We start from the raw sequence: 13,434 nt of genomic DNA, 5'->3' as shown, positions 1-13,434 counted from the left end.
TTACCAGCTATTAACTATAAAATAGCTGTTGTTATCGAGAATAATCAACCCGTTTCATCACCTTTATGTTTACGTTAGCAATACACATCTAATCATTCAACAGATCCGCTTGAGGGCGCCTTACAGTATTACGTAATCAAAAGATTCCCGCGCCCGCCATTTCGTTAAAGCATTTCATTGGTTAAAACTTAAAAAGAGATTCAGCGCATGCGCTAAATCGAGCGCGCAACCCCACCGATTCACTTTCGTCCAGGCAGTCGAACCGAAAGGTCAGATTTTATAAGAGCTAGGATTGCGTGTGCAGTTTGGTGACACAGTGGCAGACATGATATTTAAATTGGGAAGATCAACGTTAATGGCAAAGCGTGATATAAAATCTGCATTCCGGCTACTTCCAATATCACCTAAAGACTTCGAATTATTAGGCATTAAATTTGATGGCAAAATTTATGTAAACTTAAATTTACCTTTTGGCGCCAGTTGTGCACCATATTATTTCGAGGCATTTTCGACCTTTATCCATTGGCTGGTAAAATACATTTCAAAAATTCCATCACTTGATCATTATCTGGACGATTTCATATTTTGCGGGGCACATGGAACTGGCAATTGCCAACATTTACTTTCCACTTTCCATCAAGTATGTGTACAGTTGGGTGTACCAATTAACGATGGAAAAAGCACGGACCCTTCCACTGTAATAGTTTTTCTGGGTTTGGAAATTGATTCTTCACAAATGCTTATTAGAATACCCCAGCACAAAATCGCAGAGTTGAAGTCCCTAATTTTGCTCTATATAACTAGGAAGAAAATAACATTGCGAGACCTTCAGTCACTCGCTGGGAAATTTTGCTTTTTCGGCCAGGCAATTCGTTCAAGCAGAGCTTTTTTGCGACGATTTTATGATGCAATGTCCGGTATAAAACATGAATTTCATAAAATAAGGATAACAGAAGGAATGCGCGAGGACTTCCGCATGTGGCTGTTTTTCTTAACAAGTTTCAATGGAGTAGGTTACATTCCCGAAAATGCTTGGTTGGAAAACGAACATTTACAACTTTTTACCGACAGTGCGGGTAGAGCCGACATTGGCGGCGGCTGTTACTTAAACGGCAATTGGGCAATTTTTCCATGGCCTCTTGACTGGAGCAAACATGAAGTCATGAAAGACATAACGTTTTTAGAAATGGTCCCTGTGCTGTTAGCTTGTACCTTTGGGGTCCCGAACTAAAAAATAAAAAGATAATTTTACGAATCGATAACGAGGCTTTAGTTGCCATAATCAATAAACAGTCTGCGAAATCCAAACGCGTTATGCACATTCTCAGACATTTTGTGTTAAGATGCATGGGCCATAATATTTTGTTTAAGGCTGTCTATATTCGAACAAAACTTAATAATATCGCTGATTCTATTTCACGAAAGCAGTGGGCGCGCCTTCGCCAGCTGGTACCCGACTTGGCAGAAAGGGCACCAATTCCACCACTTTTTCAGAGCATGATTTATGAAATGAGGCTCGACGACTTATTGGCTGTTCTATGTCCGGCAATACATTACAGTCGTATCAAGTCGGTTTAAACCGGTTCTCTAATTTTAGGCTTACGTATCAATTGCCAAATTTGTGGCCTCCATCCGTTGACAATTTGGTATTGTTTTTCTCATCTTGTCACTTGATGGCTTAACCGCCAATACAGCTCGCCTCTATAAATGTGCTATCGGTGCCCAATGCAAGCTTTTTGGGTTCGCGGATACCACCGAAAATTATATAATCACTAAAATTATAACAGGCATGGGAAGGAATACATGCGCACATACAACGCGACTTCCAATAACGGCACAATTATTATGCCTTATTGTTGAAACACTCCCATCCATGTGTATAAATATGTACGAAAGTGCCCTATTTACAGCGGCATACACTTTGGCTTTCTTTGGGTTCTTCCGCGTAGGAGAATTAGCCGTAACACGACAGTCTGTTGTAAATCACACGTTAGCATTTAGTGATGTAAGATATACGAGCGACGGCAATTTATTGCTTACACTTCGCAATTCAAAGACGGATAAAGAGTCAAAGGGTTATATTATGCAGATCAATAAAACCGGTAAAAGTGTTTGCCCTGTACACAGTTTTCTTCTGTATTAAAAAAATGTTTATCTGTTATGAACCTCGAATTTGCAAAGTACAACACACATTCATTTCGCATTGGGGCAGCCACAACCGCCGCTATGGTGGGTTGCACCACGGAACAGATAAAAGAGGCCGGTAGGTGGACGTCAGACGCCTACAAACGTTACGTTCGGAATGAAAATATACATTTGGTCCCAAATTTACTTTAGGTTTGGTTCATCACATCATATTACATATTATTTTTTTTTTTTGCTTATTTAGATAGAACGACGCGCGTGTGGGTCGTCGGTTCTTCAATTATTAGGCATGCCTTTTGCTACGCCCGATCGCACGACGCGAACCTGGGAATTCCCAATAGTGCCTTTTGGTGGCAGGGCTATGGAGGTCTAAGCCTTAAAGCGCTTGTAAGGAAAGTCACGTTTTTGAAACATATTAATGAAGATGGACTACCTCATGTCATGATTATTCTCATTGGGGGAAATGACATTGGCCAATATCCTACTAAAGTGTTAATGGCAATTTTTGCTAAAGTAATAAGAGCGCTTAAAGATTTATTCCCATCAACCACTCTCGCAGTATCGCAGATAACGCCTCGAACAACATGGCGCTATTCGAGTAATAGGCGTGCAATGGGAAATGTAAGGCGCCGATTAAATGGCTTTGTAAAAAAACCATATTAGGTATTGGGGGTTCCTTCATTTCTCATAGTATAACGCCTGAACAATTGAAGTCCGACGGTGTCCACTTGAACGAGCAGGGCAATGCGCTTTTGATTCGCGACTTTAAGTCCTGCGTGTGCAGTTTGGTAAATCATTGAAATAAATATCATCACGTTTGTCCAGCGACGCTTTATGATACGCTAATACACGTTTACGGTATGCTTTACCGTTCATTCAAGTTTGCTGCTGAGTAATGCGAGGCTCCTTTTCTTGTTGCTTTTTTGCTGCCGAGCCAAAATTTCCTTAAAGTATGAATTGTTTTATACGATAATAAACCCAGTTTTGTTTCGGGTTGTGATGCGTGTTATTTCTTTATGCTCATATTTTGGCGAGTTCGCTTCTAGTACCTAGAATCTCACATTGGCGTTCGGCAGCACTTAAATTATGATATTTATTAAGCTATTGGAATTATATAAATACAGACAGTATACTTAAAGTTAAAATGCTAATTTGTGAGTTCCGGCCATAGTACACCTTGACGGAATTCACGTTCAAATACTTAAGTTTATTTCATAATCAAACTCGTAAAGCCCAGTGGGGGCTATTCAAAACTGCTGCTTTGCCCTTTGGGGCGGTCGCCAGTAATACGCCAAGTTGGCAGGTGACCAGATTGCTTCGTTCGCTGTTCATGCTTGTGAATTCGTGCTTGTGTAAATAACATGGAGCCTCGCCATTAAATCCAAACTTTAAATGTAAATAAAACAAAATAAACTTTTGACAAGTTATTTGCTCTGTTGTTTTATATAGCAAAAACGTATGGTTATGGTTGAACTTAGAGTAAGAGAAGCTAAGCGCTCCAATCGTTCTTGTAAGTTGAGGATTTATCGATAATACCAGCTATTAACTATAAAATAGCTGTTGTTATCGAGAATAATCAACCCGTTTCATCACCTTTATGTTTACGTTAGCAATACACATCTAATCATTCAACAGATCCGCTTGAGGGCGCCTTACAGTATTACGTAATCAAAAGATTCCCGCGCCCGCCATTTCGTTAAAGCATTTCATTGGTTAAAACTTAAAAAGAGATTCAGCGCATGCGCTAAATCGAGCGCGCAACCCCACCGATTCACTTTCGTCCAGGCAGTCGAACCGAAAGGTCAGATTTTATAAGAGCTAGGATTGCTATTTAAGAAAAAATCCCTCCCACCCACCCAATTGCCGTGCCTTTTGCTTCTTAGCTCTTGATTAGTTTAAAGTTATGTTCATAAATAGCGGCATGTGTTGCATTTGTCTGCGCCCGTTTTGCATATCTGTTTTCAGCATAGCAGAAACATCCATGGTCGTATAAAGCCACCACGACGAATTTGAAAAGTCGCTGACCACTACGCAAACACGGGTGCATATTCTTCACGCGTGGGACCTAAACTCTCATCGGATGGACAACTCGTGAATTTACCAGCGGCGTGGCTCCTATTAAAATCGTGATATTTTGTGTTTGTCATGTATATAATGCTTTATGAGTTGTGATTAGCGTTCGGCAGCACTTAAATTATGATATTTATTAAGCTATTGGAATTATATAAATACAGACAGTATACTTAAAGTTAAAATGCTAATTTGTGAGTTCCGGCCATAGTACACCTTGACGGAATTCACGTTCAAATACTTAAGTTTATTTCATAATCAAACTCGTAAAGCCCAGTGGGGGCTATTCAAAACTGCTGCTTTGCCCTTTGGGGCGGTCGCCAGTAATACGCCAAGTTGGCAGGTGACCAGATTGCTTCGTTCGCTGTTCATGCTTGTGAATTCGTGCTTGTGTAAATAACATGGAGCCTCGCCATTAAATCCAAACTTTAAATGTAAATAAAACAAAATAAACTTTTGACAAGTTATTTGCTCTGTTGTTTTATATAGCAAAAACGTATGGTTATGGTTGAACTTAGAGTAAGAGAAGCTAAGCGCTCCAATCGTTCTTGTAAGTTGAGGATTTATCGATAAATACTAAAGTTATTGCGTCCTAAGAATGTCATAACGTCATCGGTCTTTTTCAACACTATATATAAAAACGCCAGCGTTACCGAACGTTAACGATGTTTTTTTGTGACGATTCGATTGGCTACCGGCTACAGGCTTACGGAAGTGTCTATGATATCCGATGGCATAACGACGATGTTAGGATCCTAATACCTTAAAAAGTAATAATACAAGTGTCCGCTAACAGACGTCAGAAGCCATTTCGCTAGGGCAAACATCAATTTTGTTCGAGGCGAAATTACAAAAAAACGAGTCATTTATACGACGATAAGTGTATTGCATATTTTAGTGAGCAAATAAATGCATTAAAAAATAAATAAAAACAGATTTATAAATAGACTATTATCATGGCCTCTCTAAATACAAAGTATCGGCTAGTGGGATTACTCGATATTCTCGTGCACGGTCCACTTACAACCGTTATAAGACACTTTTATTAATAGCTCTGCTCGGGGTATAGTCGTACAAAGCTTAAATAAAAAAGAAACCCTATCATCGTGAATGTTTTCAGTTGACCGCCTGGTAAACGGTCAGAAATGGAGGTTAAACCGGCTTTCGCGAATACTCAAGCCAAAAACTCAATATATATTGACGGTGAGAATAAGAATGCTATCCGGTACAGAAAACACACGTTTTATTTCGTCTTCAATAGTGGTGATGCATAAAACAAACATGCAAATATAAGTTCATCCAGGTGACCCCTCATATTAACAAAAAGAAACAGACTGTAATTAACAGTCAAGGTCAAAACACGAAGTTGCTGTTCATTGTGTCAAAATAAGTTACACAAACACAAAGACTGCTGGAACGATGAACAGGCAAATGCTCCGGAAGACAGACATGCCATTCCTGTTGCCTGCATTCCCACCAAGTAAACCTGGATTGGAGCCCGGACTCTCAGTTGGATGAACGGCATTGTCAACGGCAGACGTGTTGGCGGATAAGGACGTCATTCCTCCCGAACCAACGTTTCCTATGGTGTTGCCGCTCCTGGTCGTGCTGGAAACAGGCCCTGTAATGCCACCATTGCTGCTCACATTTCCTCCTACAGTGTATCCCAGACTTCCCGGGCTGTTGCCACTGCCGATCGTGGTGCTGGAAACAGACCCTATACTCCCATTACTGCCATCCCCAGTTCCTCCTCCTTTAGTAATGCTGCTCCCACCGCCATTTGCGCTACTTCTTGTCGTTGATACAGATCCAGAAAGGGCGGTGGTGCCACCAGTGTAACCAACGACTATCGTGGTAGCCAGAGGTGTAGTTGTGGCCGGAGGTTTAGTGGTTGTGGTGCAGTTAGAGAGACCCTTCTCCCAAGGGAGCAGTTCGGATCCCATTGCGTAATTTTTGCCAGCATCTATGATTGACAGAAAATTATTGAAATAATCTAGTCACCATTTCATCAATACATAACCTTGAACAAATGAATCATGAACACTCTGTATATTATTGACCACAGACGGTATTTAATAGAATATAGCTCATCCCTGATGAAAAAGGAAATAAATAATACGCATTTTACTTTCATTAGTTTATCAGTGTAAGCTGATGAGAATCGAAGTTTTGAAAGGCGATTTATATTTGTTCTATAAACATGTAAAATGCGACTCTTCTTCTGTTTGGCGCTGTTAGTTTTAGCTGTGTGAAGTTAGCTAAACATACGACATTGGACATTGGACATTCAAGATCGAATGTTGTGCTGGCACGACATTAGACATTGGCCATTCAATAATGAATGTCGTGCCAGCAAGACATTGGACATTGAACATTTGGGATTTCAAAAATGAATGTCGTGCTAGCACGACATTGGACATTGGACATTCAAAATCGAATGTTGTGCTGGTACGACATTGGACATTCAAAATCGAAAGTCGTGCTGGCACGACATTGGACATTCAAAAATTAATGTCGTGCCAGCACGACATTGGTCATTGGACATAGGGATTTCAAAATGAATGTCGTGCTAGCCCGACATTGGACATTGGACATTCAAAATCGAATGTTGTGCTGGCACGACATTGGACATATGGCATTCAAAATCTAATGTTGTGCTGGCACGACATTGGACATTGGACATTCAAAAGTGAAAGTCGTGCTAGCACGACATTGGACATTGGACATTCAAAATCGACCGTCGTGCTGGCACGACATTGGACATTGGACATTCAAGATCGAATGTCGTGCTAGCACAACATTGGACATTGGAGATTCAAAATCGAATGTTGTGCTGACACGACATTGGACATTCAAAATCGAATGTTGTGCTGGCACGTCATTGGACATTGGACATTCAAAATCGAATGTTGTGCTGGCACGACATTGGACACTCAAAAATGAATGTTGTGCTGGCACGACATTGGACATTCAAAAGAGAAAGTCGTGCTGGCACGGCATTGGACATTGGACATTTAAAAATGAATGTCAGCACGACATTGGACATTGGACAATCGGGATTTCAAAAATGAATGTCGTGCTAACTTTACACAGCTGTTTGTTTTTGCTTTTGATTGCAGTGTGCTTTGAATCACTTATGCACGTGTCCGGATCGGTGTCCATGTATTTATTTCATTTAAGTAAATAATCAGTGATTACTTTAACATACTTATCATTTTGAAATGCAATATAGCCTACCGAGTGACAAATTAAATTATGTCTCCTCCTATTTTACATATTATTTGCAGTTTTTTAAAAACACGATTACATATTTATTTCCATTGGTAATCATTGACTTACATAGTTATTTTGGTGTTCTAGCATCGTTATATGGGTACGCTTTTATATATACGTTGCATGCTAACTGTCCGTACAGTTTGATATAGTTCAGTTGCTTTGTTTATGAAGACGTTCGTTTCGAAACACAAATATGTTGAGGCCACAGTGCACTCTAATATCTAAAATGGCACAGTAAACTTACTTTTGTTAATTCATGTTAACATGACTTTTATCATGTTATACAAAGCTATATAAAAAAAACGTTGTTGTTATCATTGAGGCTAGCCATTGCGTTCGACACGTCAGGTTACGTCGCGTCAATAATGTAGTTCCAAAAGTTATTACTCTAAAGTTAAAGCCATTGACAAATTAAATTTGACTCAAACACAATTTCCTCTGAAGCTTCAAAAGTTTTGAACCTAAATCCATGAAACTTCGTAGAAATAGTGGTCAGTGTGGGGTGTTGTGCACCTGTCAATTGTTTGACATTCACTTCGTCTCACAATAGTTCTGACCATTAAAATGTTGGTCTTAAAAGTTTTTTTTGTCACACGGACCTCCCGGAGGATTCATCACTTATGTGATAGCTCTAGTGTAAAAATGTTAATAAACGAGGTTTTACAAATACATTTTCAGTCTGATATGGTGTATTCTGGTGTATTACCACTCCGATATAGATTTTAAAAATCACTTGGCAATTTTATAGGGGCGGGGACTGGTGAGGGCACCGGATGGTTCACCCCTACATCTGCTAGTGTATTTAACATATATACTATGTAATATTCTGAGTTACAAAATATTACACAACGGAAATTTGTTGGATGCGTTACGATTTATGATTGTAAAACACAAATATTTAAATAAAACGTAAGTTTTTTTGAGACACTCTACAAGGACTGTCTACAAAGCGTTGCCTGTGTATGATTTAAGAAACATAAGCAACGCATGGCATATAGACACTGACGTTTGCGGTGCGAGTTTGCACTAAACGCGACACATCTCTCCAAGCTGATCTTCAATTCCGCTAAATTTAATCGAAATTCGAATGAAAGTGGGTAAGTAACAGCTGAGAAATGATTGCAAATGACTACTTCATGCCTGCATTAGGTAAAAAAAACTGTTCATTTCAGTGCAACCTCGTATATCTTTTCACTCAAAGTCCTTAAACTATTACAAAGTATCATGTTTCTACCTTAAACTAATACATTTGACAATACCTATAAGTAATAAAGTTTCAGCAATATTCCAACGGAAGCATACTTTTTCAGTCCTTTAAAAAATACAGGTCTACAAAACACTTTATATAGTGAATACTTAGCTAGCCCAAAGTTTGATATCTCTATATGAAATACTGTTTTTATAGCTTTGCATGACATGACAAAACATTATTTTTATTAAAATTAACATCAGCTACGTAATAGTTAGATGACATGAAATAAAGTCATGACGTGACAGATAAAGCTCATTCTGCATGTGTGAGCTTTATATGCGTGGCACAGTGACGCTACAGCTTACTCTGAACTATATGCGGGACACATTTACGCATATAGCTCATCATCATCGCCATCGTCATCGTCATCTTCTTCCTCGTCGTCGTCATGGGCGTTAACTTTATAACTATTGATCACAGACTTATGGTTTTAAAAATGGGTACCGATAAATAGTTCTATTCACCAATTTTAGATGTTCGCTCCCTTTCTTGGATATTCGAAGGTATACAACAAACTTGTCTGTCAATGAGAATTATTTGGGAATAAAAGGACAGCTATTTTTTTTAATCTGTTCAAGTCTTAACCTTTAAATATTTATCAATTCTTACACAAATTTTAATATTGTATTTTATCAATTCAAGGGAGGCGATTAAGTAAAAATGGGTACGTTATTTAATTCAAGTACAATATCATTACGCTGTCATCTATTTAAATTTCCATTCACTTTTATCCAAAATTGTTTAAGTAAAAAAGTAAATTGTTCTAAAACATACTATTTCAAGGAACAGTGGGACACAGAGTCATGGTTCTTGCAAATGCGCACGATCCAACACGTATTGCCACTGATTATTTTGAATTGTCACTAGGCATTTTTTTTAATTAAGGGAAGCAATTTGGTATCTCTGGTACACTTTTCAAAAAATATTTTTAAAAAGGTTAGTTCAGACAATTTAATCAACCTTTCTTTCGTGTATTCTTTCTTTAATTGATGAATAATACCATGAAAAATACTCGCTGGACAGACTTGGACAGTGAATATAATTAGAATCGATTTATCAGTATTTCCCATCTACATAAAGGCATGTTTACTTACAAGGGCAGGCGTAGCACATGTACGGGCAGTGGAACATTGTATCCATGTTGGTGTCACACGAGTCATTGGTGTATGGGGGTTTACCACAGGCAGGATCGTCCCCGAGCGGGTCGCTGCAGGTCACTGTTAACAAGAAAAAGATACAGCGTAGATGGAATTTTATTTGAGGTATGCTAAATAAAAAACAACCAGCAGAAGTTTACTGATAGACAATAACATGTCTTTATACATTTGCTACGCAATTTCTCCTGTAAATTGTAGCATAGTTAAAAAATATAAAAGAACGAACGAAGTGTTCCGTCTGGCTCTCAATTCAAAACAAGTTTTAATAAATCTTACGTCCATGCTGTCCGTCTGGCTCTCAATTCAAAACAAGTTTTAATAAATCTTACGTCCATGCTGCATCCATATTGGAAATACAAGGGACGATTAAGACTTAATACATATTAATTGTAATGCATTACACAAACATGTTAAACTTTAAGTATATGTTCATTTGGGCGAAATTGGAAATTTCTAAAGAAAAAGCAGTAAGCGCAACGAGGCCGCAGGCAGAGAAAGCTCGCACCATTTTCTGCAGAACGCCGAAATGACCACTAACTTATTTGGTGTTCGCACTTATTTGACTCACTAGCTCCGCCCTCTATGTAGTCACGTGGTATTTTGGCGTGAAAGTTAAATCACCTAGGCGTTATACCTTAATTAAATGAAATCAGTAAATGATTGTCGAGCGGTGGTAAATTGTCGCGGCCTTGTGAATATTTTAGAAAAGCAAATGAATAATAAAGATCAATTGTTGGTTACACCAATAGGAAAAAGCACCGAAAGATGAAAGATGTTTAGGGTATTTTTTCTTTAAAAATCAACAAATTGAAGGCATTTGAATTATTATAATTACCTCGGTGCGTTTTCATTGAACAGTTACTGGGATGACATCGTGATATAATTTTGTCATTTATAATAATGTTATTCTCTTTTTAATTACGCTATTCTGACTTCTTTTCGCATAAGAAGGAATATCAACAAAAATAACGCACATTTTGGTACCGAATTGCGCTTGCTTGGTTGTATATTTATAATAAAAAGAAGAATAAAAAACAGAGGAAGATCTAACGTAAGTGCTTCATTTATCTTCGAATATTGTCACATAGATCTAAATAGTTTCAATTTGTACTGAATACATTTAGTTATCAATACGATTCGAAAGCTGATTACACATCTATCGTAAATTCGGGTTAATGACGTAAGCTTCAACTGCCTCCAGACAACGGCTCCCTTAGCTCCCAAACAAGCTGCTCTACATGATATGGAGCTACAGTAAATGGGGGGGGGGGGGGATTACTGATTTAACCTTAATGTTTATTTCAGAGTTTAAGTTTGATGAACTACAGAAATATATATCTGGCTACTTCCGCCGTATCAATTAGCGGAATTGGACTCTAGCTGGTGTTTGTTGGTCATTCATGGATCTACGTAAAATAAATGAACAATTAATTTTATCAATCATCGATTGCCATTGGCCCACATAAAAAATGGAAACAACAAATAAATGACAAGCGAAAAATCAAGCGAGAAAACTTCGGAATGCGACCAATATTTGTGCAGATAAAACCATACCTTAAATATTTCTATTTTGCTTTTTATGCACATCCTAGTAGGCCTAGCCGCTGCTTATAAAAGCGCGGGCCTGTTAACAATTAAAGATGCACTCTTACTCCCAAATAAGATTAACTAAAATACTGTTTTAATATTTCCAAAAGGATGAATTTATGTCGAAAACAATGTTCTCATGAGGGATACCGAGTTTAATTTGAAAAAAATGAGCATAAACACGGGTTTTCTATCTTATGAGACTATATTAGATCACAGTAAATCTTTTAGCATTCATCAATCAATTAATATTTTTGCGCTTTCTGCTATCAAATACACGGTTACAATCTTGTTATCAGTAATTAATAATTTCCATAAGTACTTTATTTAGTAAGCAGTTAAAGGTATATCAGTCAAAATTGATATTTGTTTTACATGTGTATGTATTATTTTTGAATAAGAGTGTCACTTTAAATAATTGATACACTTGCCTAGCGGTGGTTCCTAGATCAGACGTTTGGTGCAGGATAACATGTTTCTATTAGCTGGACAATTCACCATTCGGAGCTCCTCGGCCATTTTTCAAAAACAACCTCGGATGTATTTGGACGGTTTACATACTCAAAAAGAGATACGTTTAAGTCCGCTGCAAGTAGATCGCGTAGTAATTTCATTTAGCAGTTATGTCTTTACTATTGGAAATCTTAATTATGTTTGCAATAAATCACTTCACTGGTAATCAATTTAAACTTAGATCAATTAATACAACTCTAAAACACTAAATTTAATTAGCGATATAATTAAAAAAAAAAATACGAACTACTTCAACTGATGTACCGGCATACATCCGAGGTTGTTTTGAAAAAAATGGCCGAGGAGTTCCGAATGGACAATTCACATGTAGATTTAAATTTAGTTCAAGGTGATCGGGGGCTCTCCCCCGAGAACAGTTATTTGTGCATTCTTCGACAAATTTGCATTATTGACGATTTAATGTCGATGAAAGTCATTATATTACTGTTATGTTTGCTTGTTTTCTTATGGACTCTGACAACATTTTGTTGAGTAATAAGTTGAATCCGGTGTATAAATACCCTTGGCATCCGGAATGCTGTCTAAAACGACCCAGAATCTAGCCTACAAACTGGGAGGTGACACCCTGATCTTATCTTTGTGTGGAAATGTGGACCAATAGTGTGCATTACGTCAAATATATTTAAAGAAAAACGCCACGTAGTCATTGCCAAATTGCATGCCACCAAACATAATTAATGTTCCGCTATTTATTTAAGGCATCAGACTGAGTTTGTTTGCTTGCCGAGTATCGCTTATGAATAAAACGATTAAACAGGACTGAAAATAACCGTCAATCTGAGAAGGGTCCGCATCTCCAATGGTTTGGCAATACAAGTAACTTACATTCAAACATGGTGTCGTTGTATATGTCCGCCGCATCCCATTGGTATGGATACACATGTAGCTAACTTACATTCACACAGGGTCCCGTTGTACATTTCCGCATCTCCCATGGTTTTGATGCATTCACACGAACACGTTGTCAGATTCAAAGTAGAGCCACCGAGACACGTGACGCCATTGCAATCTGTAAACATTATAAATGACCGACATCTATAAATATGAAACACATTAAAGAATAGTAGTCATTATGGCTTTACATGTACATATCCATTATATGATATAAATTATAAAAATGCAAACAAAGAAAAACTTCTTCAAGACTATAACATTAAAATAACCTGATGTTTGTAACGCACTTCCACTGAGATATGCTTAATTTATTTGACTAAATTTGGATCATGGAATAAATTCTTACCACAGAGATAGTCGGATGAGTTGTGATTGTTCTGGCAATCTTCAATTGCCTGTCCGCTTTTGTATGGTGTGTCAATATTCACTGGATTAAGCCTAAATATTAAAACAAAACGACAAAATCATTCAAAGACACGTGAGTATACGCTCTATTGCAAAAGACAATATGCTGAAAGT

The 13,434-nt window shown here is 37.9% G+C and overlaps 1 protein-coding gene across 1 annotated transcript in view; it reads right to left on the bottom strand.

Moving 5' to 3' along the window:
• Nucleotides 1-9,071: 9,071 nt before the first annotated feature.
• Nucleotides 9,072-13,434, bottom strand: part of LOC128230812 (cysteine-rich secretory protein 2-like) — a 6,599-nt gene continuing 2,236 nt past the window's right edge. The window contains exons 5-7 of the mRNA XM_052943254.1: nucleotides 12,917-13,056; nucleotides 9,861-9,960; nucleotides 9,072-9,150 (exon numbers count right to left, since the gene is read on the bottom strand). Of these exons, the coding sequence (XP_052799214.1) occupies nucleotides 9,072-9,150; nucleotides 9,861-9,960; nucleotides 12,917-13,056 (319 nt within the window). The remainder of the gene's footprint in view (nucleotides 9,151-9,860; nucleotides 9,961-12,916; nucleotides 13,057-13,434) is intronic.

The sequence above is a fragment of the Mya arenaria genome, chromosome 4 (assembly GCF_026914265.1).
Source record: "Mya arenaria isolate MELC-2E11 chromosome 4, ASM2691426v1".
In the NCBI taxonomy this organism is placed as follows: Eukaryota; Metazoa; Mollusca; class Bivalvia; order Myida; family Myidae; genus Mya; species Mya arenaria.
Note: the sequence above shows the minus strand (reverse complement) of the source record. Positions and strands in the feature narration are given on the sequence as shown.